This window comes from Piliocolobus tephrosceles, chromosome 4 (genome assembly GCF_002776525.5).
Source record: "Piliocolobus tephrosceles isolate RC106 chromosome 4, ASM277652v3, whole genome shotgun sequence".
Taxonomy (NCBI): Eukaryota; Metazoa; Chordata; class Mammalia; order Primates; family Cercopithecidae; genus Piliocolobus; species Piliocolobus tephrosceles.
The window spans coordinates 849,280-873,864 of record NC_045437.1 but is presented as its reverse complement, the minus strand read 5'-3'; the positions used below and the strand labels follow the sequence as shown (position 1 = coordinate 873,864).

Sequence of the window (24,585 nt, the reverse complement as noted above, 5' to 3'; positions counted from 1 at the left end):
CTAGCGTGTGCATTGGGGCTAGCGTGTGCCTTGGGGCTAGTGTGTGCATTGGGGCTAGCGTGTGCATTGGGGCTAGTGTGTGCATTGGGGCTAGTGTGTGCATTGGGGCTACTGTGTGCCCTGGGGCTAGTGTGTGCATTGGGGCTAGAGTGTGTCCTGGGGCTAGCGTGTGCCCTGGGGCTAGCATGTGTCATGGAGCTAGCGTGTGCATTGGGGCTAGTGTGTGCCCTGGGGCTAGCGTGTGTCCTGGGGCTAGCGTGTGCATTGGGGCTAGCGTGTGTCCTGTGGCTAGCATGTGTCCTGGGACTAGCGTGTGTCCTGGGGCTAGCGTGTGCCCTGGGGCTAGCATGTGTATTGGGGCTAGTTGCGTCCTGGGACTAGCATGTGTCCTGGAACTAGCGTGTGCCCTGGGACTAGCGTGTTTCCTGGGACTAGCATGTGCCCTGGGGCTAGCGTGTGTCCTGGGACTAGCGTGTGCCCTGGGACTAGCGTGTGTCCTGGGACTAGTCGCGTGTGTCCTGGTGCTAGGGTGTGCCCTTGGGGCTAGCGTGTGTCCTGGGACTAGCGTGCACCCTGGGAAGTGCCCCTTTCTTTGGAACACAGATATGTGGAAGGAAGGGGTAGTGTCACCCTTAGCTACGGTTTGGAGGTGACAGCTGGTGGGGACCAGGGCCCACCGTGCAGGATCTGCAGTTGGCCTTCTGTGCTTGCTTTTAGTTCCTTCTAAGCTGACTCTGAACTGTTTTTCCCTCACCAGGAGATGGAAATCCAAGAGAAAACAGCCCATTCCTCAACAATGTTGAGGCGGAACAGGAGAGTTTCTTTGAAGGGAAGAACATGGCACTTTTCGAGGTAACTTATTAGAAGAAGAAGGTGCCAGGGCCGTTGCTTTGATGTGGAAAAGTAAAGGAGCCCCTGGGGGCCCCCAGGCCGGGGCCTCCCACAGGACTGGACACCACGTGGAAGGAACTGGGGCCTCCCTGTCCCAAAGGCCATGGAGGGGACCCAGTCCTGCACCTGAGCTGGAATGTGGTCCTCAACTGGTGCCTTCTGGGGTCCTTCCTGGATCGAGGGTTTTCCAGCCCCACGGGAACCCCTCAGAGCTGCTGAGTGCTGGACATCCTGGGGTCCCTGCCGTGGGCGGGTGGTCCCACTCAGTGAGGCCTGGAGCCCTGGCCTCAGACTCAGACCTGCCGCTCAGGTGTCCAGGCCTCTCTGGCTGGCTTCAGACCCAGGGGCGCAGGACCGGGCAAGAGCCTGAGCTCCACAACCTGAACATGGGGAGGGAGCCCGGGGGGCCTACGGCAAGGTGAGGGCCGCCTGTGACCCATGTCCACGCTGCACAGGAGGAGATGGACAGCAACCCCATGGTGTCCTCACTGCTCAACAAGCTGGCCAACTACACCAACCTGAGCCAGGGCGTGGTGGAGCATGAGGAGGATGAGGAGAGCCGCCGGCGCGAGGCCAAGGTACTGCTGCCATGCCCATGCCCGCCCAGTCCCCACCCCATGTGTCCTGGTAGGTCAGATCACACCGGCAAAGCAGTTGCTTGTCAGAAGAGTTGCTCTGAGCAATAGTGTCGTGGCCACGTCCAGCCCTTTCTTCCTGGGAGGACTCGATGGTGCCTGCCCTGCAGCTCCGGTCCAGCCCTCTTCCCTCTCCACTGTCCGGGGAAGCGTGACATCCCCCACACAGCTGGGCGGCCGGGTTCCCTGTCGAGAAATGAGCTTGGGGTGTTTTGTTCATTCTGCGGGAGTGTCCCTGTCCCCTGCTGTGGAGAGAAGTCTGAATGGTTCCGAGAAGCTGGGACGTGGCCCCTTCCAGAGGGTGCTGTGGCCTCCGTGTTCCCGGGGTGCCACCCTCCTTTTCGTTTCCTGTCCAGGACACTTAGCCTGGTAGCATTTTCCCTGCAGTTTTATTCCTTGAGGATTTGTTTCCAGGAATCCGTCCTAGGAAACGAGGGGGGTGCAGTGGGGATTCTGCAGAACGTTTTCCCTTGGGTGGTTTCTGTGGGCGACGAGGTGTGGAAACCCCTTGAGCATCCTCGGGAGGGTTCTGCTGTCCCCTGCGCAGACAGGTTGCCTGAGAACCACCCTGAGGCCTGACGCCCTGAAGTGACGCTCACAGGCGAAAAAGACCCTGGACCCATGTTGGGAAAAGTCTCATGGGCAGATGAAACAAACGGTGTCCTCGCTGTGGGGGCGCAACAGGTGGCTCAGTTTCTTCTCAACTCCCTCCGCTTTTAAAATCTTCCAAATACGCGTGCATTGCTTTAGAATCATAAGATACAAAAAACAAACAAAAAATCCACCGAAGGAAACTGTGCAGTGCAGGCCCCGCTCTGAAGCCAGGCGACGTCCTCCCCCAGTCTTGACACAAAATTGTCATTTCCTGAGTCAGCCCTGAGCCTGTGCCCTGCTCCTTCGGCAGACAGCTAAGGGTGTACATTGGACTTTTAGGATGATTTTTAAATTCCCCTATTATTTTCCCTAACTTTCTAACTCTAGAAATACTCTCAGGAGACCCCTATCTTCTCAGGAGGGAGGGTTTTGTGGCACCAGGTAGAGGCCAGTGAGCAGGAAAGAAGGAGGTGCTGAACTGGGCGCCCACCAGGTCCAGGGAGGGTGGCCCCCCCTGCTCTGACCTCCACCAAGTGGGGCGTCCCTCAGCTGGCCCCCTGCCCTTCCCTGCATCTGCCTAGCCTGGGCTCTGTGCTTTGCGTCGGCGCCAGCCCTGAGCGCCTCCTGCTAGTATCCAGTGTTCAGCTGACCTGGGTCCCACACAGCGATCGGGAAGTCAGGCCCCTGAAGATTTCTCTTTCCTTCCTTTTACCGTAAACACAATGGAATTAATACTGCATTTCCAGGATACCTGAAGACACTTGGTTTTGTTTTTGAGAAGCGTCACTCTGGGGTTGAAGTAACCAGAGACAAGTGAGGGACGTGACCGTGTGGCCACCTCGGGATGGGGCCTGGCCTGATGAGGGCCCTCAGCCCTGGCTGTTGTCCCAGGACAGGGCAGCGGCCTCTTCGGAAGCTGCATCTCTGGACCTCTTTGTGATTCCCCTGCTGGGCCCTTCCCGGCTGGCGGAGCCTGTGGCCGCCCGGCCTATCCATAGCTCGGCCAGCCCTTGGGGTGGGGCCATCACTGCTGCACGTGGACGCTGCAGAATTGGGTGTTGCCATGCCAGGCTCAGCACTCAGCACCTTTCTGGGGTTTCATGCAGGCTGGGCGCTACCTTGAGGCCTCATGGGCTCAGGCTGCTGCTCTGGCACCAAAACTCCGGAGCGACAGGCCTTCTCTGTCTGCCTGCGTGCTGGAGTTTGTGTCTAGGAAGATGTTAGCCTTCTCCAGAGAGCAGGTGCCTTCCCACGGGCCTGGTCCGAGTGCTCCGGGAACCGGCTTCAGTTCCAGCTCGGCTGGGCTCAGACACCACTGACCTGGCCACCCAGCTCCAACCCCTCTGCCTGGTGGAGCCCAGCCTGCCATGAGGTGCCCATAGAGAGCACACCCCAGCTTCTCTCACCCTACTTGGTACTGAGACATGAGGGAAATGTCCAGGCAGGTGCGTTTGTTCACGGCACACTGTGGGCCAGGGTCCAGGAGGTTCCCACCTGGAGGGCTCTCCCCGGCCCTCCCTGGCAACCCTACCCCTAGGCCGGTGGCTCTCAGGCCTCTGTCCCTCGGGGTCAACATGCAGGTGCTCGAGGCTGGTGCAGCCTGCGTTTCCGTCGGGGAGGGACCAGGGCCCGTGACCCCAGCAGGCCTGTTGTGTGATGATGGCAGGTTTCGGCCGACAGTGAATCCTTCAGCTCCCTGTGGGGACTGTGGCTGGGTCCCGGGGTGGAAGGGCAGGGGCTGCCCCTCGTCCTCTTTGGCCAGGCTCAGAGGCTCGTCCACAGCAGACCTGCTCCCATTAAAGGAGCCTTTTCAAGGGCCCAGACATCTCCAGCCTCCTGCGCCTGAAACTGGGTCGAGTTGGGCCTTATAAGTTGCCTTTTAGGCGCGAACTGAGAGGCCAAGGCCAGCCATGCCCTTTCGTGAGGAGTCAGGATCCCCGCCTTTGGCAGAGACTCGCTTCTGACTCGCCTGTCACGGGGCCGTGGGATCTGAGGCTGAGCCTGGAGGGCAGGGCCCCCTGTGTGGACGGCGTCTCTGCCTGGAGCTCTGCCTGTCGGCTCCTGCGTTAGCTGAAGCCTTGCTGTGAAGTCACAGCAACAATTGTCCCCAGAGCCTTGCTGTCACCCCTGCCCTGGGTTCTCAGTTTTATCCCATGAAAATGTCCCAAAGCCGGTTCTCCTCCATCTCCCACCACTTCTGTCGTTTGCACCAAGAACAAGGTGTACCCAGATTTGGAGGGCCCGGCAGCGGCCCCCGGCCCCGTCACCCGCTCCTCTTCAGGGCCCCTGTCACAAGCAAGTTGCTCCCCTGCTGCTCCCCGCCTCAAGCTCAGGGAGCCAAGTGCATCCCCCAGGCTCTCAGAGCCAGGGCTTCCCATGCTCCGGGCTGCGCTCTTAAATGGTTTTCCCCAGGGTCCTAAAGTCAGTGGAGCCCTAGATCTCCGCCGAGCCGGACTCAGCCTGTCTGTGGGAGGCGTTCCAGCACAATGACCCCGGAAGCCGCCCGGTTTGCTTTTGTGGTGTGGTGCTAAGCGTGCTTTCCCTGGGAGCTGTCCATCACCTGGTTCCCTGTTCCCGTCCGGGCAGCCGGCCCCATCCCCAGGCCTGGGCTGTGTGAACCCCAGGATTGAACCCCCTCAGCCTCCACACGGAGCCTGTTCTGATCTGCACCGTGGCCATTGTTCACAGGAAGTGTCTTCAAAGAAAACCTTCCCCCTTTTCCGTATTGACCTTGAGATGTTTTCCTGTTAAAACGTCACCTTGTGCTGGGGCCAGCCGTCCTCCAGGCCGAGCCATGTGCCCCTGCTCATGGCAGGAGTGGGGCTGAGCAGGCAATGGGGACAGAGCTGAAACTTCTGCCCCAGCCTGGCCTGTCCTGAGTGGGAGGGGGTCTGCCTCGCAGGCGCTGACCTGCTTCTGGCTGTGCTGCTGATCCTTGCCCATGCGGGTTTCTTCAGGGCCACGGCGTGTATCCCCCTCTCTGGCACAGGTGTCTGAAGCGGGCTGCCTGCTCCATGCTGGGGCAGGCAGGGTGGCCCCAGGGTGGATATCTGAACCTTTGCTGTTATCTTGTGGTGACCTGGGCCAATGCTGAGCTGTGGATTTTATTTTTTTTTAATTTAATTTAATTTTTTTTAGCTTTATGGGCAGTAGCCGTTTCATCCCTCCGCCGGCTCTGCTTCCATTCCCGAAGTCTCAGGCTCTCCCAGGGTGTCAGGTCTGAGGCCCTGAGCCATCCAGGGAATGGTCCTCTTGTTCTCCCTCTTGTTTTTCTCATAACTTTTCCAGCGTAACAGGTTCCCCTCCGTCGGGGAGGCACAGCAGAGCAACTGCGTCTTGGTTCTCTGCCAACCATGTGGTTCTGCTCCCCTCCTCTAAGCCCCCGCCCCAGGATGGTCAGGGGTTCCAGCCCTGGGCCTCTCTCTGAGCCTCCGTCTGTTCCAGGACGGACTCCTGTTCCCTCCAGTCACCTTCTGCCCCTTCCTGCCCCCACGGCCACTTTACCTGCCCAGGGCCTGAGCGCAGCCTGGGGAGGGGGCTATCTTCGGGTGTGGGGTCCGAGCCCCCGGCACACACTGTGTTCCGTCGCAGGCTCCGCGCATGGGCACCTTCATTGGCGTCTACCTGCCGTGCCTGCAGAACATCCTGGGCGTCATCCTCTTCCTGCGCCTCACGTGGATCGTGGGGGTGGCTGGTGTCCTGGAGTCCTTCCTCATCGTGGCCATGTGCTGCACCTGCGTGAGTCTGCCCGGCCAGCGTGGCTGTGCCTTCAGGCGGGGGCAGCTGGACAGTAGGGCCCTCCCCAGACAGCCGTGTAGAGGTTGTTTAGCACCGTCTCCTCCACGAGAGCCGGGGCAGCTGCGGGGATGAGACGCCGCACTGGCCGGGGTTAGCGCTGGCGTGTTGATTGGCGCTGCCACCTCATTTACCAGTGTCTGCGGAAAGGCATCTCGGCCAGTGGTGGGTGTTGTGGGGTGGCCTCAGGGGGCTGAGGTTTCCAAGGGAAGGGACACCCTGTGTTTTGATGACATCACCTCCAGTTTGGAAGGACCTTGGGTCCTTGTCATAGGGAAAGGGGTGGGAACCAGGACACTGCATGTCTGGTGCCCGGGAGCCTCCGGGTCCTGTTTTTCCAGCCACTCCATTGAGATGGAGAGCCCTGGAGTTGGGGGGCTGACCTTCAGTGGGAGCCAGGCCGTAGACCCTGCCTTGGGAGTGTTGCGATGCCGCAGGCTCTTGAAAGGCTTTCCTCAGACGGCCGCCTGTCTTTCTGCAGACAATGCTGACTGCCATTTCCATGAGTGCGATCGCTACCAACGGTGTGGTGCCAGGTAAGGGGTGCCTGAGTCCTGTTAGAGGAGTCGGGGTGTTGCCGCACGGGAACTGGGAGGAGGCCGCTCCGCGAGGCAGGGCCAGGGGCTGCCTAGGGGTCACTGCCAGGCCTTCTGTGTGTTCTCCACTGGCTCCTCTGGCGTTTGAGCTGTGAGGTCACGGCTGTTTGGTTTTCTTCCCCATTTTGCTGCGTGGTGACCGTCTCCTGCCAGGGTAGGCAGTGCCCACCGGGCAGCGGGCTGGGGACGGGGAGGCATGGGCGATTCCAGTGACGCCTATAACCCGGCGGGTGCCATAGGCTGAGTTCTTGGAACCTGTGTCTCACGAGGGAAGGTGAAGACAAAACGCTGCCCTGACCTTGTTAATTAGTAATAAATTAATTATAATACGTAATAAGCAGTGAACTGAGATGACGTTAATTAGCAATAAATTAATTACAATACGTAATAACTAGTGAACTGAGATGATGTTAATTAACAATAAATTAATTACAATACGTAATAACTAGTGAACTGAGATGATAATTAGCAATAAGTTAATTACAGTACGTAATAACTAGTGAGCTGAGATGATACTGTTAATTAGTAATTACGTAAATAACTAGTAAACTGAGATGATGTTAATTAGTAATAAATTAATTACAGTACGTAATAACTGGTGAACCGAGATGATACTGTTAATGAGTAATAAATTACAACACTTAATAACTAGTGAACTGAGATGATGCCACGTCTGCTCCCTAGTGCACGTGTCCTGCGCGTGTTAACGGCCGGACTTGCTCAGCACCAGTCCTCACGCAGCTGGCCCCCACCCCCATGGGGGCATTGCGTGGTGCTCAGCAGACTTCCCCGGCCACAGGAGAGCACAAGGGCCCTCACCGGGGGTCTCCCTCAGCAGCCAGGGGACCAGTCTCTACTTCTCGATGACTGCATCCGTTAGGGCCCCTTCCTCATGCCACACGCACTGCTCAGAGCAGGGACAGCCGCGTTCTCCAGGCAACCCCGGGGCCGCTCCCGGCTTTCCCGTCAGCGATCGCTGCGTGGTTCACGGTGTACCAGAGAACTCCTGAACATCCTGGTTTCTCTTTTGCCTTTTTAATAAGCCAAACGTAGTGGGAGTGGGGGCTGGGGCTGCCATTGATGTACGCAGGCCTTTTTCCTGGACCTGCTGGGGCCTCGTGCCCCTGACCTCACCTGGTCCTCATGTCCATGGGAGCACGGTCGGTGTGGAACGTGTGCCGAGCCTCGGGAGGGGAGCGTTTACTGTGGCAGCCAGGCGTCTTCATGTGCTGCTTTGCGGTGGGCAAATACGCTGCCTTCGCAGAGACAGGCCCTCCTTCACTCATGAGCGACAGCGCAGACCGCACCTCAAGTCCGCGTCCAAGCGCGCCCCTGACCCGTGGCCACTGCCTGTGTCTCCGCAGCTGGCGGCTCCTACTACATGATATCGCGCTCGCTGGGACCCGAGTTCGGAGGCGCTGTCGGCCTCTGCTTCTACCTGGGCACGACGTTCGCAGGGGCCATGTATATTCTGGGGACCATCGAGATTTTTCTGGTGAGCGTGCTGCTTTGGAAGGGTTCCCCACCCCATAGTCTGCGGCAGGACGCCAAGGGGCCCTGCCTGACCCACTCTGTGGCACACACAGCACACTGAGCCATCCTGACCCCACTGCCCTGGCTGCCCCTGGGCTCTCCCTGGCGGAAGCCGTCGGGCATCGTCCACTCCGCAGCGACCTGGGTCCCCCTTGAGCACCATTGCCGCCCTCCGTGAGGGGTGCCTGGCCTGAGCTGGGTAGATGTCTGGGCTGTAGATCTGAGCCCCGCGTGGGTGCGGCCCTGCAGTCTGAGCTGTTTTAGGGACAGGGTTGGAACTCGGCTTAGAAGAACCTCTTGCCAGGATCCCAGCCCCTTCCCTGCCTGATTGATTTGGGCACTTGGCCGAGGGTTACGGAGCCCAGCACTGTACGGCCAGGTGATGTCATCACCTTCCCCAAACAGGCTCAAAGCACGCCCCACATCACCTGAGCACAGCTGAGAGCTGTGGCCTGAGTTCCTTGGTCCTCGTGGGGACAGGAACCGCCCTCTCTGGCCGCTGGGCACCACCCTTCCTACTGAGCTTCTGAAACCCGCCGTCCCCGCAGGGCTTCAGAGACGCCCACCTGAGCCCCCGTCCCGTCTTTCTGCCCCTCCCTCCGCTGCCAGACCTGGTTCCCGGCCTCCTGGGCTCCTGCAGAGAGCCACATGGCCGAGAAGTTTCTGAAACCTTTCAGTGGGGTTGCATCCACCCCTGTCCCACCCTGAGTCGCCTGGCCATGCCCCTCGGTCTTTCCTGCCCCAGGTGCCATGGCTGCAAAGACACCATGGCTGCCGCACTCCCCGGATTCCCTTTGGTGTGGACGAGTGCCGTGTCAATCCATGCCTACTGTACCCCAGTCCTGTCCTGGTCTTGAGGGAGCTGAGCAGCACCGTCTCACATCTCCGTCCCTTGAATTTGGGCGGGACAGAGGTTGCACCCAGCCGGCGTGGTCAGACCCACTGTTTGTCCAGGACGTCCAGCCGGGATGGGCCGAGCTCTCTGGGCGGCAGTTACGTTCCTCTTAGCAGGTGTTTCTTTTCAGTATGGACGTGCGGCCGCCCTGGGTCCTGAAGTTGCTTTACTCTCAGGTGCCCGGGTGGCTCCTGGGAAACGTGCAGGCCCCTGGCCGTCCACTGCCCATGCGCCGACCCCCGCAGGCTCCGTCCAGCACGGATGCCTCCCGATGGCCCCAGCGCCTGTTGGGAGGAGGCCCCTGTGTGGCGCTGGGTGCTTGCAGGAGGTGGGGGCATTGGGGAGTTCTGTCCGGGGACGGCCTCCCAACCCGTCTTGTCCCTGCAGACGTACATCTCCCCGGGTGCGGCCATCTTCCAGGCAGAGGCTGCGGGTGGTGAGGCGGCCGCCATGCTGCACAACATGCGTGTGTATGGCACGTGCACGCTGGTGCTCATGGCCCTGGTGGTCTTCGTGGGCGTCAAGTACGTCAACAAGCTGGCGCTGGTCTTCCTGGCCTGCGTCGTGCTGTCCATCCTGGCCATCTACGCCGGCGTCATCAAGTCTGCCTTCGACCCCCCGGACATCCCGTGAGTCTTGGGGCCTCTGAGCCGTGGGTGGTGTGTGGGGCTGGGGCCAGGTCCCATGGGCTCTGCCCACCTCTGGTCCACCATCCTTGATGCTGAGGTCCCCGCGAGGGGCGGGACTGGGTGTGACTGCGGCGGGAACCCCTGTGGGCTCGTTCTGAGGATTATGGGAAACCCAACCGTGAGGCGGGCCGAGGCATCCTCGTGGCCGGGTCTGAGTGTGAAGACCCTCGTCAGTGGCAGGAGGGCTGGTGAGGGGTCTGGCAGGTTTCAGGGGTGGCCGGCAGCCTGAGCATGGTCAGATGGCACCGAGGGTCGTGGGCTCCCTTCTCCCTCCCAGAGGTGCTTGGAGAGGCTTTCTTGTCCTCTTGGAGGAGAAGCTGGGAGGCAGCCCAGGGTCCTGGAACATGGGAGTGGCCGCCATAGCCCTCAGGAGCAGGTCCAGGAAAGGCCAGCAGCCAAGCCCCTCGAGGTTCCCAAGTTTTCGCCGTCTCCGTGTGGAGGGAGCCCCTGAAGGAACAGCCTCATAGAGGCCTCAAAACAGAGGGAGGCAGAGCAGCCGCAACCCTGCGAGCCTGTTTTAGGGGAAACACAGTTCTGCCCTTCCCCTGGGGTACCCGTCCTGAGACCCTGTTGCTGATGCCTGAAGCTGGGGCCCCGTGTAGACTGTTTTCTACACACAGGCTTGGTTTATACACCAGGGGTGGCACTCCTGTGCTCTTGGCCGTTGGGACGTGGCAGGAGGGTGGCTTGGACTCAGGCATTGAGATTGTGACAGCTGACTCAGCCAGGACCGCCGAGGGCCTCAGGCAGGAGCGACTGCAGCGTGGCTGTGCCAGCACGGGGGGTTTGCTGGGTTCCACGTCACTGGTTTCCACTGCACAGTGGAAAACATATGAATTGTTTATGTCTAGAACACTTCAGTTAAGCATGTTTGGACCATGGGTGGCCGAACCATGGATGAGGGGACGGCTGTACGGTACAGCATTCCTGCTGCAGCCTGGCCCGGTCCCCGGTCCCCGGCGTGATCCGTGACCCTTGCGTTCCTGCTGCAGCCTGGCTCGGGCCCAGTTCCCCGCGTGATCTGTGGCCTTCCTGTCTTGGGAGGTGCAGGGTGCCAGGAGCCACTCGCGAGTGACCCCACGGGTGCCCATTGGAGGAGCCGGGTGGGACAGTAAAAGCCACTTCGGCAGCAGCACACGGCCGTGCCTCCCTGTCCCGCCCTAGCGTCTGCCTCCTGGGGAACCGCATGCTGTCTCGGCGCAGCTTTGATGCCTGCGTCAAGGCCTACGTCACCCACAACAACTCAGCCGCCTCTGCACTCTGGGGCCTCTTCTGCAACGGCTCCCAGCCCAGCGCCACATGTGACGAGTACTTCATCCAGAACAATGTCACCGAAATCCAGGGCATCCCGGGCGCGGCCAGCGGCGTCTTCCTGGGTGAGGCCTGCAGGGTTGCAGCAGGGGCTGGGGGTGGCGGCGGCAGGCGCTGGCCCCAGTGGACGCTGTCACCTTAGAGTCACTCTCAGGGCCCCAGTTCCTCCTGCCTGGCTGAGCCCCTCCCCAGCAGCTGCTGATGAGCCTGGGGATCCCTGTGCACACCCCTGGCAGAGCCACAGAAGCCACAGTGTGGTGGGGAGACGGCCTCTGTCATGGTCAGCAAGCTGGTCTTAAAGCCGTGGATTTATTTCCACCGCCACCTGGCAGCGTGTGTGGGGAACTTGCTGTGTTAGTAAGGAAGTGGTGGCTGGGCGGTGACGCCCCTTCTGTGCATCCTTCCCTGATGAGAGGCTGCCCTGGACCCACCCCAGGGGCTTGAGGAAAAGGACCCCTGGCAGGGTAAACAAGACCTGCTCCAGAACCCTAGAGAGGAGGCCCGGGCTTTCCAGAACCCGAGACGGGAAGCCTGGGCTTTCCAGGAGTACGTTGTTACGCACGTGAGGCTTCTCTTTAGTGCTGACCTTCCCTCTATAGACGCAGACAGGTAGCTTTCCCAGAGGTACCGTCTCAAAAAACTTGTTTGAATTGGAGCCTGCTTGCAGCGCGCAAGCTGTGACCCTTCCCCTCCGGCCACCAGTGGGACCTGCCAGGGAGTGGCCTGCCCCGTGGTGTGGGTGCTGGACAGAAGGTGCCAGAAACCCATGGGATCTTCCTTGTCCGGCAGAGAACCTGTGGAGTACGTACGCGCACGCGGGGGCGTTTGTGGAGAAGAAAGGTGTGCCCTCGGTGCCTGTGGCAGAGGAGAGCCGTGCCAGCACGCTGCCCTATGTGCTCACCGACATCGCGGCCTCCTTCACCCTCCTGGTTGGCATCTACTTCCCCTCCGTGACCGGTGAGCCCACCGCTCCAGCCGTCTCCTTCTCTTTCTTTCTCTCCTTCTCTTTTTCGCTCTGTCACCCAGGCTGGAGGGCAGTGGGGTGATCACGGCTCACTGCAGCCTCGACCTCCTAGACACAAACATTCCTCCCACCTGAGTCTGCCAAGCAACTGGGACCCCGGGCACACGGCACCATGCCTGGCTAATGTCTGTATTTTTTGTAGAGGGGGAGCAGCTGGGACCCCAGGCACACGACACCACGTTCGGCAAATGTCTGTATTTTTTGTAGAGGGGGGTCTCCCCACATGCTCAGGCTCGTCTCAAACTCCTGAGCTCAAGCCATCCTACTCCTCCCAAAGTGCTGGGATTACAGGCGTCTTGAGTCACTGCGCCCGGCCTCTCTCCATCTTTCCCTTCCTCTGTCTCTCTGTCCATTTCTCTGTCTTTGTCATTCTGTCCTCCTGTCTCCCTCTCTCCTCCTCCCCCTTTCCCTCTCTCTCTCTGTCTCTCTCTCTCCCTCCCTTCCTCCTTCTCTCTCTGTCTCTCTCTGTGTGTCTCTTTCTCTGTGTCTCTCTCTGTCTCTCTCTCTCTCCCCCCATCTCTCTCTCTCTGTCTCTCTCTCTCTAGTGTGTTCCTTGCTACCCCTGCTTATCTTGCCTGTTTGGCTCAGGGGAAGCGGCTGAGGTCTCCGCTCTGTGTCCTGGTGGATTTGTAAGAAGCCTGTCTGTTGCTCGCCTGGGCAGGCCTGTGTCAGGAGAAGCTGTTGTAGGGTTGCTGAGAATACATGGCACACTATTAGGAGACGCCTAGGAGTGGCCTCAGTGTGAGCTCAGAGGCCGGGGACCTCGGCCCTCTGTGTCCTCCTCAAACAGTGGGCCTTGTTCCGACCAGGGTTTGGGCCCTTGGTTGTTCCCCAAGGGGTGGGGCCAGGCCCCATGCTCTCCCAGTCACACGCACACGCCCCCGGCTGTCTCCACTGGGCCTTCTTGTCGGGATGCCCCTGACTGGCGCTGGCTGCTTGTGTGGCCTGTAGCTGCCCTTCCGGTCCCTCCCACGTCTGCTCCTGGACTTTATCTCAGCGCATCTCAAAGCCCTGGAGCCAGGGTCAGCCGCAGGGCCTGGCCGCAGCCCTGGCGTCTCGTGTTTACCTCGCCCCCTCTGAAGGTGGGCCCGTTTCACCGTGGAGGGGGCGATCAGCCTGGGGTCCTCTCCATGTGCTTCTGCTCCAGCCTACCCCGTCCGTCTGCTGTCAGCGCCGTGGGTGGAGGGCATGGGGGCAGAGCCTCTGCGTGGCTCCGGGTGTCTCTGCCGTCCACGGCACCGGACTGTGCGCTCTGCCGCCTCCCAGGCCACCCCGAGCACGGGCGCTTCAGGCTGTGCCTTGGATGGGACTGAGCCGGGTGTCAAGTGGCCACCACCAACCCGGCTTCCTGGAGCTCTGTGGGAGCCGATTGTGTGGAAATGCCCGTGGCCGTGGCTCCCTAGAGGACGGTGGTGCCCGTGTGGCACTGCAGCAGGAGGGGTCACAGCATCTGCCCGCCCGGCTGGCTGGGCTCTGAGTCGTTCCAGGGTCTTATTCCAAAAGTCCTTAGGTCCTGGGGGCCTGTGAGCCATTGCTCAACACCGTCCCTGGGCTGACCCTTGGTCGTGGGATTAACGCAGGCTCCAGAGGAGCCCTGGGTGTGGGGGCATGGGGTTTGGTGTTGGGGTCAGGCCTTGTCCTCGGGTCCAGGGGAGAGGTAAACGTGCCTGGGCCTGCGTCCCCCCAGCCGCAGTCCTGCAGCGTGGGCCGGTGGAGCTTGGACTGCAGCCTCGGGAGCAGCTCACGCTTGGGGTCTCCCCAGAGACCACCTTCCCGGCTCCCTGGGCAGAGGCCACCATCACATGGCCCTGACTCCTCAGATGGGTCTTGGCAGCATCTTCCATGTTCGCAGGTATCATGGCGGGTTCAAACCGGTCCGGGGACCTCAAGGATGCGCAGAAGTCCATCCCCACGGGGACCATCCTGGCCATAGTGACCACGTCTTTCATCTGTATCCTTGGAGGGGTGCAGGCGAGGGAGGTGTGGGTTCCAGCCTCTGCCTGGGGGGAGGCCCCCATGCCTTCCCCCGGCTCAGTGCTGCGCCCTCGGCCACTGGCGTGTGACTTCCCGGGTTAGGCCGGGCTCTGACCACGTCATCCTCCCTGGGAGACGGGGCTGGGGCTGCTGTCAGGACCCCGGCTTCTTCGCCACTGTGTGATGCGATCATAGATGAAACAGAAGCAGTCCCCCTGCTGCGTGTGGACAGTGACGCGCAGCTGTGTGTGGTGTGTGCCACCGGGAGGCTGGGCCCGTGGGGCCTCTGGCTTCTCAATCCCAAGGCTGCCTCTTTCCAGCCGAGCATCGTCCCCTCAGCGAGGTACCCTGCCGATCCCTGGCAGTCAAGCACCAGGCCAGGTGTGTCTCCACCACCCCAGGGCCCTGTTCTGTGATGCTGGACAGAGCCCCGGGAGGGTGCGCTGAGGGCACGGGGGACAGGACGTGCCCGGGATGGGATGGGGTGCAGAATGGTCCCTGCCCCACTGGAGCCTGGGGCCAGCTGGCCAGCACGTCTCCCCACCTACCCCACCCCCCTGTACCTGAGGACCCTGCACCCGCGGACCCGCCCTTCCTTGACAGGAGCTATAGATCTCTCCTGCATTGTGCTATTTGGGGCCTGCATCGAAGGTGTGGTCTTACGAGATAAGTACGTTTCCATCTGCAGTTTTCGTGCAAAGCCTGTCGTCTAGTTGGGTTTTCCTGAGGACGAGTTCGACTTTGAATTACATCGCCCTGGGACTTCATGTCCGTGTACAGAGCTGCAGCCGTCCTGGTCCCAGGGTTGGGATCCCCTTGGTCTGATGTGTGTCTCTTCCACTGGAGCCTAGAGCCTGGGGAACCGTTCAGAGCCACCTCCAAGCCCTGATGCAGCTGGGGGCACAGGCCCTTCCTGGGGAGGCCACAGGGGTGTGGATGGGTGAGGCTTGGCCCTGGGAGACCCCTCAGCCCTGCTGCCAAGTGGAGAAGTAATGGGGTCCCAGGCAGGTCGTCGCTGACCCTGCATCCTCATGGGACGTGCCTGTCTGGCAGCCCCAAGGCGCCGGGGATCCTGGGTGGTCCCTGACTGAAGCTGATGCCAGGCTGGGTCTTCCCTGCTCCCAAGAGCGACCCTGAGGTGAGCAGGACCCCCTCCCCCACTGAAGACCCTCCAGAGCGTTCCGGCCATGCCGGGCAGAGCCTGGGAGAGGTCTCAGCCAACAGGGACAGGAGGCCAGGCCTCAGCTTTCCAAGGAGCCACTCCCACCACACCGGGCCCCTCGGTGGGAGAAGACGTTTTGTCTGATTTAGGCACATTTCTGAAAACCGCCCGCCCGGCTGCCTGCAGGTTCGGGGAGGCCCTGCAGGGGAACCTGGTCATCGGCATGCTGGCCTGGCCCTCCCCCTGGGTCATCGTCATCGGCTCCTTCTTCTCCACCTGCGGCGCCGGCCTGCAGAGCCTCACGGGGGCGCCGCGCCTGCTGCAGGCCATTGCCCGTGACGGCATCATCCCCTTCCTGCAGGTGAGCCCTGCGTCCTCGGGGGAGGTGACCCTGGAAGGTCAGGGTTGGGGCTCTGTTTCCCTGCGGGATCCTCACGGTGCCGTGTGTGGGGCGCGTGCCTGCAGCTTGGACCCCGTGGTGGTCGTTCTGCCCCGGACGTTGCTCTGAGCCTAGGAGTGGTGGGAGGTGGGTGGTGGGCAGAGCGCAGCCGCGGGTGTGTCAGGAGCGGCTGTGAGGGCCCACAGCCTCGGGTCCAGAGCTGCCTGGTCTGCTGTCTGGCCAGAAGCCCCCTGCCTGCCTGCCACTCCTTTCTCTGTGTGGCTGAGCCCGTGGGAGGTGGCGTCACCAGCCTGCAGCCAGAGTGTGTGGCTGTTCTGAGGATGGCACAGACGCCTGCATTGGGTCCTGTCCGTGTGCTGTGCCCAGAGCTGCCGGTTATGGCTCCTCCTGCCACTCGGGCCCAGGGGCAGCTGTGGGAAAGTTGTGGATGGCAGAGCCGTCCTCTCCCATTGCCGGTCCCTCAGCAGGGTGCCGACCCACAGGGCCTTTGTGTGGTTGCATCTTGTCAGTCCCAGCCGGGCCTAGGGCGTGGTGTCCGGGAAGGGAACGGGCACACAGACCCCGTAGGCCTCAGCTTCTGGGAGGTGAGGGTGGCCTGATGAGAAAGGTCACCACAGGGTCTGGGGAACCGTGAGTGCCCTGGAGACGCTGGTCCTGTGTTGTGTGGTCGGGGAAACTGAGGCAGGTGGGGGGGTGGGCTGAGGCCACACAGGTTGCAGGCAAGCCCAGTGTAGACACAGCTCTGAAGCCTCCCGGGCTGTAGCCCTTTGTCAGGGCCTCTTCCCGGGCCAGCCGGGTGATGTCCTGGGGACCTACTGTGAAAGGCGGTGTCTGCTGGTCTTTGCCTTTAAGACTCATCCAGGCTGGACCTGACCAGTCTGCAGCTTCTCTCCTAAAAGGGTGGTGTCATCTGCCCCATCTTCCTGCCCTTCTCCCTGCAGGTGTTTGGCCACGGGAAGGCCAACGGGGAGCCCACATGGGCGCTGTTGCTGACGGTCCTCATCTGTGAAACTGGCATCCTTATTGCCTCCCTGGACAGCGTGGCCCCGATCCTCTCCATGTGAGCTCCCGCAGGACGGGGACCTGGGGTTGGGTGTATGGGCCTGGAGCATGGGGCAGTGTGGACGGGAGGCCCTGCTCAGGACAATCAGTGAACAGGCAGGGCCAGCCGTGGGCAGTCAGGATCGTGCCGGGAAGGGAGTTGGGCCGGGGAAGGCAGGTGCACAGGCCTCCAAGCAGGCACCGGCCAGGGTCTGCCGGGGACAGTGTGGCTGAACAAATGGCTGCTGGGGAAGGGACGATGGCCCATCTCTTGATGGACCAGGCGGCCACAGGATGGCTGGGGCCTGAGGGGGCCTGATTCGGAGTCAGTCTGAGTCAGCTTATGTACAGAGACATGGGGAGACAAGACGCAGGTGGGAGGGACAGTGATGACAAGGGTGGTCTCCCAGGTGGCAGCGACTGGGGGCTCGGAGGGGCCCAGCCGGCGCGTGTCAGTGGCTGGTCGTCCCTGCAGGTTCTTCCTCATGTGCTACCTGTTCGTGAACCTGGCCTGTGCCGTGCAGACCCTGCTACGTACCCCCAACTGGCGTCCACGCTTCAAGTTCTACCACTGGTGAGGCCGCTCAGCACGGGCGTCAGGAGCCCTGCAGGCGGGGACACTGGGTGCCTCTGCCACTGGGGAGGCCGCTCAGCACGGGTGTCAGGAGCCCTGCAGGCTGGGACACTGGGTCCCTCTGCAAGGCCAGCTGCCCTGGGCCTAGAGACCCCAGGCGGGTCCTTGACTGTTCCTTTGCGGAGTAAGCCCCTGGGCAGCTGATGAGACTGTGGCCTCTCTTTGCCTCTGCACCTGAGGAAGTCCTCTAGTTACGAGGATGCCCAGGTGTCTGTGTGCGCCTTGTACCTCCCGTGGTCAGCCGGCCCTCCCAGACTTGGGGCATATTCCATCAGGGCTGTGGGTCTTCTTAACTCCCCTCCTCGGGAATCAGGCGCTGGGTGGATGCTGCAGCCATGGTGTTGCGTGCACAGCCAAGGTGCTGTGTGCACGCTGGGAGCTGGAGCTGTGTACTGGGTCTTGGAGTAGCGGCTTCCACAGGGGCCCAGGGAGCCACGTCACACCTCAGAGGTGGTTGCGTGCAGGCATGGTCGTCAGGCATCAGTGACTGTTTTCCTGGTGTTAACAGAGAGTTTCACTGAGGGAGGGCCAGTGTCCGTGTGGTGTCAGGCCACCCCTGAGCCACTTGTCCCGCCCCCAGGACCCTGTCCTTCCTGGGCATGAGCCTGTGCCTGGCACTGATGTTCATCTGCTCCTGGTACTATGCGCTCTCCGCCATGCTCATCGCTGGCTGCATCTACAAGTACATCGAGTACCGCGGGTAAGCGCCGTTAGCCCCGCTCACGGACCCGGCGCACAGGATTGCAGGCCCCTCTCACCCTATGCCCAGGGCAGGTCCCTAGAGGGGCCTCCCTGGGGCCCGAATGTCGTGTGCCGTCCTGGGGGCAGCTGGGAGCACGTGCAGGTGGGCTGTGCTGTGAAAGCCAGGGTTACCCTCCCGCCTCCAGCCAGGCCAAGGTGCCTGTCCTCGTGGACAGTGTCTCCAGCCTGGAGCTCTTGTCTCGTGCCGTCCTCAGCAGGCGGTGAGCCCGTGGCTGACTCTTCCTGCTAATGTCTCGTGAGGTGTCCCCGGGTTGTACCTGTACTCGCTCGGCAGCCACGGATGTCCTTCCCCGTGCCCCACGCCCACCCTCCCTCCCTCTGCACCTGCCAACTTCCTGGGGTCCAGCCACTTCCCTGTCGCAGGTCTCCTGCTCCCCACCCTGCAAGGAAGGCACCTCACGCATGCTGGACATAGACCTCATTTCCTCCATGGCCACGGCACCCTCTGACCCGGTGGCTCCTGGGATGGGCTCCCTTGAGGGCAGGGGTGGGCACGGAGGCCTCCCTCCTTATCCAGGGACTTTTCCCAGGGGTCCTGTTTGCCCTGACTCACCTGCCCCCAGAAGTCCCCCTCTTTCCCAGGTGGGAGAGAAGCCCCCAGGCGTGTGGCTGAACAAGCCCCCCACTTCCTTTCCCGCAGTGCCGAGAAGGAGTGGGGCGACGGCATCCGCGGCCTGTCCCTGAACGCTGCCCGCTATGCCCTGCTGCGTGTGGAGCACGGGCCCCCCCACACCAAGAACTGGAGGTGAGCACCGCCCATGCTCCGTGTTCCTCAGATGCACAGAAGAGCCGTTTCTGAGGTTGGCCTTTGAGTGGGGACCTTGGAGTCTCAGGGGCCTCTTACCTTCAGCCGCTTGGGCACAGTCTGGGATGTGAACACTGCCTGGTGCAAAGCGAATTGCACAGCTGGGGGCCTTGGAGCACCGGTGGTGTCCCTGCTGCAGGGTGGGGGTGTGGGGAGCCGGCCCCTCTGCTGGCACAGCCCTGGGCTTGGGGTGGGAGAGGGTGGCTCCTGCTGAAGCAAAGGCGGTCTGCAGGAAGCCTCTGCCCCTCAGGGTCTCAGCGGGAGCCTCAGGCGAGTGCCCTGGGCCATTATTCCCTCAGGGTCTCGGCGGGGGCCTCCGGCATGTGTCCTGGGCCATTGTCTCACCTGTCCAGCATGTCACCTGTCCCACCTGTCTAACCTGCCTGTTCACCTGTCCTGCCTGGCTAGTGCCCACCTGTCCATCGGCCCTGCCTGTCCCACCTGGCTTGTGTGGCCTGTCTCACCTGTCACCTGTTCAACTTACCCCACTTGTGTCACATGTCTCCCCATCCCATCTGTGTCACCTGTCCCACCTGTGTCACGTGCCCCAGCCGTCCCGCCTGCCCTGTTGATGGGCCCTGTGCGGGTGCGTGGGTGAGTGTTGCCGTGGTAACAGCCACCCCACCCCCCCCCGCTGCAGGCCCCAGGTGCTGGTGATGCTGAACCTGGACGCAGAGCAGGCTGTGAAGCACCCCCGCCTGCTGTCTTTCACATCGCAGCTGAAGGCCGGCAAGGGCCTGACCATCGTGGGCTCGGTGCTGGAGGGGACGTACCTGGACAAGCACATGGAGGCACAGCGGGCCGAGGAGGTGGGCAGGGCAGGGTCTGGGGGCCGGGCCCCTTTCCCACCCGGGCTACACAGGAGACGCGCCCTGGTATGTCCTCATCGTAACGTGTCAACACGGTGCTGTGCATGGCGCTGCTGTGTTTCAGCCATGGCGGTGGCTTTGAGCTCGGAGCGGTGTGCTGAGGCCTGGGAGTGCCAGCCGCACCCCGGGACGCTTGGGAGGCGCTGAGGGCCGTTAGCTTTCCAAGGGCGAACCCTGGGACCGTGTCCTCCCGCCATGGGTGATTCCCGTCCAGAGCCGCAGTCATGGTTCTGCTGCAAGCTCAGTCTCTGTCTGCTGTTGGAGCTCACTGGGGGCCACGTAAGCGTGATGCCCGTGGGTGGCCGAATTTCTGCCCACTCAAAGCTTTGTGGGGAGGGACGGGTGAGTGCCCTGGGTGTGTACCGTGCTGCCACAGTCAGCTCCCCCAGGGCATCAGGGCCTGAGACTTCATGTCTTCATTTCTCTGATTTTCAAACTTCTCATGGGAAGCTTCTCACTGTCCAGAAATGGAATTATGACGCCGTCAAAACCTGTGGGGCCCGTCACGCCACCTGGAGTTACTTCTGTATTTCTCGCTAAAACGGGGAGTTTCCAAGCGCCCACCTGCATGATTTTCATGCCGGGGGTGCCTCGTTTCCAGGCAGGGCTGGCTGCTGCCAGCGCCTTGAGCCTCCTCCTTCCCCCTCGTGTCTGTGGGAGTCTGTGGAGCCTACACAAAGTGCCTGTTGTGGTGGTGTGTGCCTGAGGCCCTCCCATGCGGGTGCCCCCTCTGTCCTTCCTGTGGGTCGGGAGCCAGCTCCCTGCTGTCCGGCCCCCACTGGGGTCTTGTGGGTGTGTCCAGGCATCTGCAGCCGGCCCCCGCTGTCCATTTCTCTGCACAACCACAGCCGCACTGAGGCCCGTCCAGATCCAGGCCGGTTAGCCTAGGGGTGGGAATGCAGCTCAGCGGGGCTGTGGGCGTGTGGACGGTAGCAGCCTCAGGTGGCGTGACCCCTAGGGCCAGGATCCGTGGAGGTAAAAAATGGCCCCTGCCCCTCTCGCCACCTTGGCCACATGGACGGCCGCCCTCTCAGGCTGCTCCACAGGGCCGCTTTTCCGGGGAAGACAGGAGATGCTCTGGGCCTTCCCTTTCCCTGACAGTGGCATCATGGCTCACCACGGGTTCAGGCGTTAGCTGCTATTGACTGTGAACCCGTGGATTTAGGTATTGTGGTTTTCGGGGGGATGTTCACAGTCCTGGTCCCCATATGTCTCTTTCTGTGTTTCCTATCCCGTGCTGGAATGCTCTTAGGAGGAATCCCGGAGTTGGAACTGCCCTGATGGTGTGGGTTCTAAGAATCCTGGCACCATCTGACCTCCCTGGAGGTGTGTGAAGGCGCATCTGTGCACATGAGGGACAGGGCTGGGATTGCAGTGACTGGGGGGATGACGGGACGGCCTGCCACGCTCTGCCACAGTCTTCACTGCCATGGGAAGAGCTGCCCTCACTTTCACTCTCACACCTAATGCAGCTCACAGCCAGATCCTCTCCGGCCGACAGCCCTTCGGCTGGGGGCTCTGGGGCAGCCTCAGACAGGAGCCCGCTCTCGCGATGGGAGACCGAGCCCACCCTGCCCCCGCTGCTCTCAGCGAGCCTTTGGCTGTGACTTAGCTGCGTTGGTGGTAAGGGCTGGAGCCAGCTGCAGGCCCCACCTTCCCTTGGCTGCCTCTAGGGTGCACTGCTCTGGGGAGCTGTGTTCTCCTCCATCGTGGCTATGTTAGTGTGAAATTAGAGACATATGGGCAAATCTTTTTTTTTTTTTTTAGTTTTTATTTATTTATTTATTGAGGCAGGGTCTCGCCTGTTGCCCAGGCTGCAATGCAATGGTGCGACCCCAGCCCACTGCAACCTCCACATCCCGAGTTCAAGCAATTCTCTTGCCTCAGCCTTCCAAGTATCTGGGATTACAGGTGCCCACCACCACGCCCGGCTCATTTTTGTACTTTTAGTAGAGACGGGGTTTTGCCACGGTGGCCAGGCTGGTCTTGAGCTCCTGAGCTCAAGTAATTCGTCTGCTTCGGCCTCCCAAAGTGCTGGGATTACAGGTGTGAGCCACTGCGCCTGGCCTGAGCAAGTCTGTAAAGCATAGACTTTTCTCTAAGAAGCGTGCAGCTTCGTGACTCATGCAGTCGCCAGGGAGGCTCACGCACGCCCTTGTGCTCTGTTCTGTGTGGCACTGATTGGCACGAAAGGGGTCCTGAGGCACTGGCGTTCTTGCTCTCCACTTGTAAAGGGCCTGTTGCCCTCCGGGTTGAGGTCTGTCTGCATGGAGGCCTCTGTGGCTGCCGCGCTGGGCGGGTGCGGGGACTTGTAGTAACAGGGTCCCCCGACACAGTGCTGAGTTCCTGCCAGGCCAGGGCAGTGCCGCGTCCTCCTGAAACCCTGCAGTCCTGCAAGGTGGTTTTCCCAACGGTGAGGCCAGAGGAGAGGTGAGATCCCCAGCTCCGACTCCTCGGAGCCAGCACGTGGGGTGAACACAGCAGCTGGTCATGTGGGAAGTGGGCCCCGTGACGTGGCTCCAGCACTTAGAGACCCTTAGGGCCCCTCCAGTGGCTGCGTCCAAACTTGGTTGATCCTGAACAGCGCTTTCCCTGGGCTCTGGTCTCCGGCCAGACGGGGGCCCAGGAACAGAGAGCCTGAATTGCCCTCAGAGGGGTCTCGTGGGGATGAGAAGCAGCCGCATAAAGGGGCCGCTGTGCGGCCTTTGCTGAAACACCCGTGCTTCCTGCCTTCTTCCCACGTGACCCCCGATGCAGGCGCTTCCTGGCGCCTTCCTGCCCAGGGGCCGCTGTGTCCACCCCGCAGCCTCCACCTCCAGCTGCTCTCTGCTTCGCTGGGGACCCTGCCTCTGCTCGCTGGCTGGCGCCCCTTAGGTAACATGCTCAGGCCTTTCCTGACCTAAGCGAAAGTCTCAAAGAGGAGCATATCTGCTGGCCCCGCACCCTGTCCCGTCTTGCCCCAGGCAGCTGGGCAGAAGGTGGAGGTATCTGGAGAGTGGGGTGTGGGCGTGGGGTGCCCGAGGAGGAGCGGGGCTGTGGGAGAACATTGGGTGGTGTTTTGTGTGTGAAGGGCTGGTGGAGCTCTAGGTGGGAGCCAGGGTAGGGGGTGAGGACACCAGTCAGGCTGACGTAGGGGCCACTGGAATCTCGGCAAAGGAGGCAGGTGGTGGCTCTGGTCTCCGAGTGGCCCAGGGCTGCCGTGACGGGACAGAGACCACACGGCTCACAGCAAAGGGCGTCTGTTCTCTCCCATTTCTGGAGCCCAGGAGTCTGAGATGAAGGAGACCACAGGCCACGCTGCCTCCAAAGTCTCCTGGGAGGACCCCCATGCCTCCTCCAGCTCCTGGAGCCCCAGGCGACCCTGGGCGCCGGTCCCTCTGCCTCTGTCCACTCCTGCACGAAGCCGCCTCCTCCCAGTCTGAGAGTTCTTCCTGCCTTCATCCTGTAAGGTCATTTGTCAGTGGCTTCAGGGCCCAACTCTGACCCAGGATGCTCTCTCAAGATCATCACTTAATTACAAGGTTCTTTAATGCATCCACAGAGACAGTTTTCTCAAATAAGCTCGCATTCTCAGGTTCCCGGGGCCGGGATGTCGGTATCCTCTTTTTGGGGGCCACCACTCAACCCACTGCAATTGCGCTCTGGGCCCTGAAATTCATATCTGATACACGTGTACAGTATGTTCACCCCATCCCAGCATCTCCCGAAGTCTCAGCCCTGCACAGACCAGCTGAGTCCCAAGTCTCATATAAATCTTGTCGCTCAGAGCTCCCAAATCTCATCCTCTAAGCATCCAAATCAGAAGCCAGTGAAATGTGGGATCTGGTCCATCCTGGACAGAACTGCTCTGTCTGTAGATCTGTGTAAGCAAGGAAGTGGTTATCCCAGAACGCAGCAGGGGACAGTCCGGGAGAGGCATGTTTGCTCCAAAAGGGAGAATCAGGCGGGAAGGGGCCACTGGTACCACACAAGGCTGAGACCCAGCAGGGCAGGCCCTGGGGTTCCAGGGCCTGAGGTTGCGTGAAGATCAGAGGGTGGAAGGCCTGTGTCCACACACATGTGGCTTTAGTGCGCGGCAGGCCCTCAGCCACGCTTGTGCGGCCCCCGTGTGGAGTCGAGCCACTCAGACACCCCCAGGAGGAGAATGCACACAGCAGTGACCCCCCCCCCCCCGGGAGGAGAATGCACACAGCAGTGACCCCCCCGAACCCCCCCACCACCGCCATTGCTCTTAAGGTGCTTCATCCTGGACCCCATGGCCTCTCTTTGAAGAGTTGCTAATTTGACCCGTTTTCAGGTGTTTCTGAGGCACCAGGTGTATGAACCTGCCCCAGAGAATCCAAGTGAAGTGGGGGGTGGGTCTAGGATGTTGTGGATCACCTCAGAGAACTGCCTGGCGTTATGTGGCAGAGCAGCCTTCCACATCACCTGCACATGCCTCAGTCGCACCTGCTCTGCGTGTCTCTCCCCAGTGTGTGAGTACGCACACACACGCGCACGCGCACACGCACACAGTGGCCTGGAGCACCGCGGCACACCATTGAGCTTTCAGGCCTTCCCTCCTGCAGGGTCCATGGAGGTGGTGGGGGTGCTCTGGCCACCGTGGGTGGTGGGTGTGGTTCTGCACACCCCACTCCTTCTTGGGGGCCGTAGCACTAACCTGTCCTGTCTCCCGCAGAACATACGGTCCCTAATGAGTGCAGAGAAGGCCAAGGGTTTCTGCCAGCTGGTGGTCTCGTCCAGCCTGCGGGACGGCATGTCCCACCTGATCCAGTCGGCCGGCCTGGGCGGCCTGAAGCACAACACAGTGCTCATGGCCTGGCCTGCATCCTGGAAGCAGGAGGACAGCCCCTTCTCCTGGAAGAACTTTGTGGGTAGGTATGGCTGGCGGCCCCTCGGCATCCCCTCACTGTCCCCTTTTCGTCCCCTCAGCGTCCCTTCACTGTCCCCTCGGCATCCCCTCACTGTCCCCTCA

At 61.4% G+C, this 24,585-nt stretch overlaps 1 protein-coding gene across 1 annotated transcript in view; it reads left to right on the top strand.

Annotated features, from left to right (window-relative positions):
- SLC12A7 (solute carrier family 12 member 7) overlaps window positions 1-24,585 on the top strand; it is a 56,696-nt gene that overhangs the window by 18,345 nt on the left and 13,766 nt on the right. Inside the window, exons 2-18 of the mRNA XM_023195036.3 lie at window positions 758-852; window positions 1,347-1,469; window positions 5,712-5,858; window positions 6,397-6,451; window positions 7,876-8,006; window positions 9,327-9,568; window positions 10,793-11,004; window positions 11,729-11,896; window positions 13,816-13,914; window positions 14,550-14,607; window positions 15,286-15,460; window positions 16,441-16,559; window positions 17,016-17,114; window positions 17,755-17,874; window positions 18,577-18,681; window positions 19,382-19,550; window positions 24,289-24,484. Coding sequence (XP_023050804.2) covers window positions 758-852; window positions 1,347-1,469; window positions 5,712-5,858; window positions 6,397-6,451; window positions 7,876-8,006; window positions 9,327-9,568; window positions 10,793-11,004; window positions 11,729-11,896; window positions 13,816-13,914; window positions 14,550-14,607; window positions 15,286-15,460; window positions 16,441-16,559; window positions 17,016-17,114; window positions 17,755-17,874; window positions 18,577-18,681; window positions 19,382-19,550; window positions 24,289-24,484 — 2,313 coding nt within the window. The remainder of the gene's footprint in view (window positions 1-757; window positions 853-1,346; window positions 1,470-5,711; window positions 5,859-6,396; window positions 6,452-7,875; window positions 8,007-9,326; window positions 9,569-10,792; window positions 11,005-11,728; window positions 11,897-13,815; window positions 13,915-14,549; window positions 14,608-15,285; window positions 15,461-16,440; window positions 16,560-17,015; window positions 17,115-17,754; window positions 17,875-18,576; window positions 18,682-19,381; window positions 19,551-24,288; window positions 24,485-24,585) is intronic.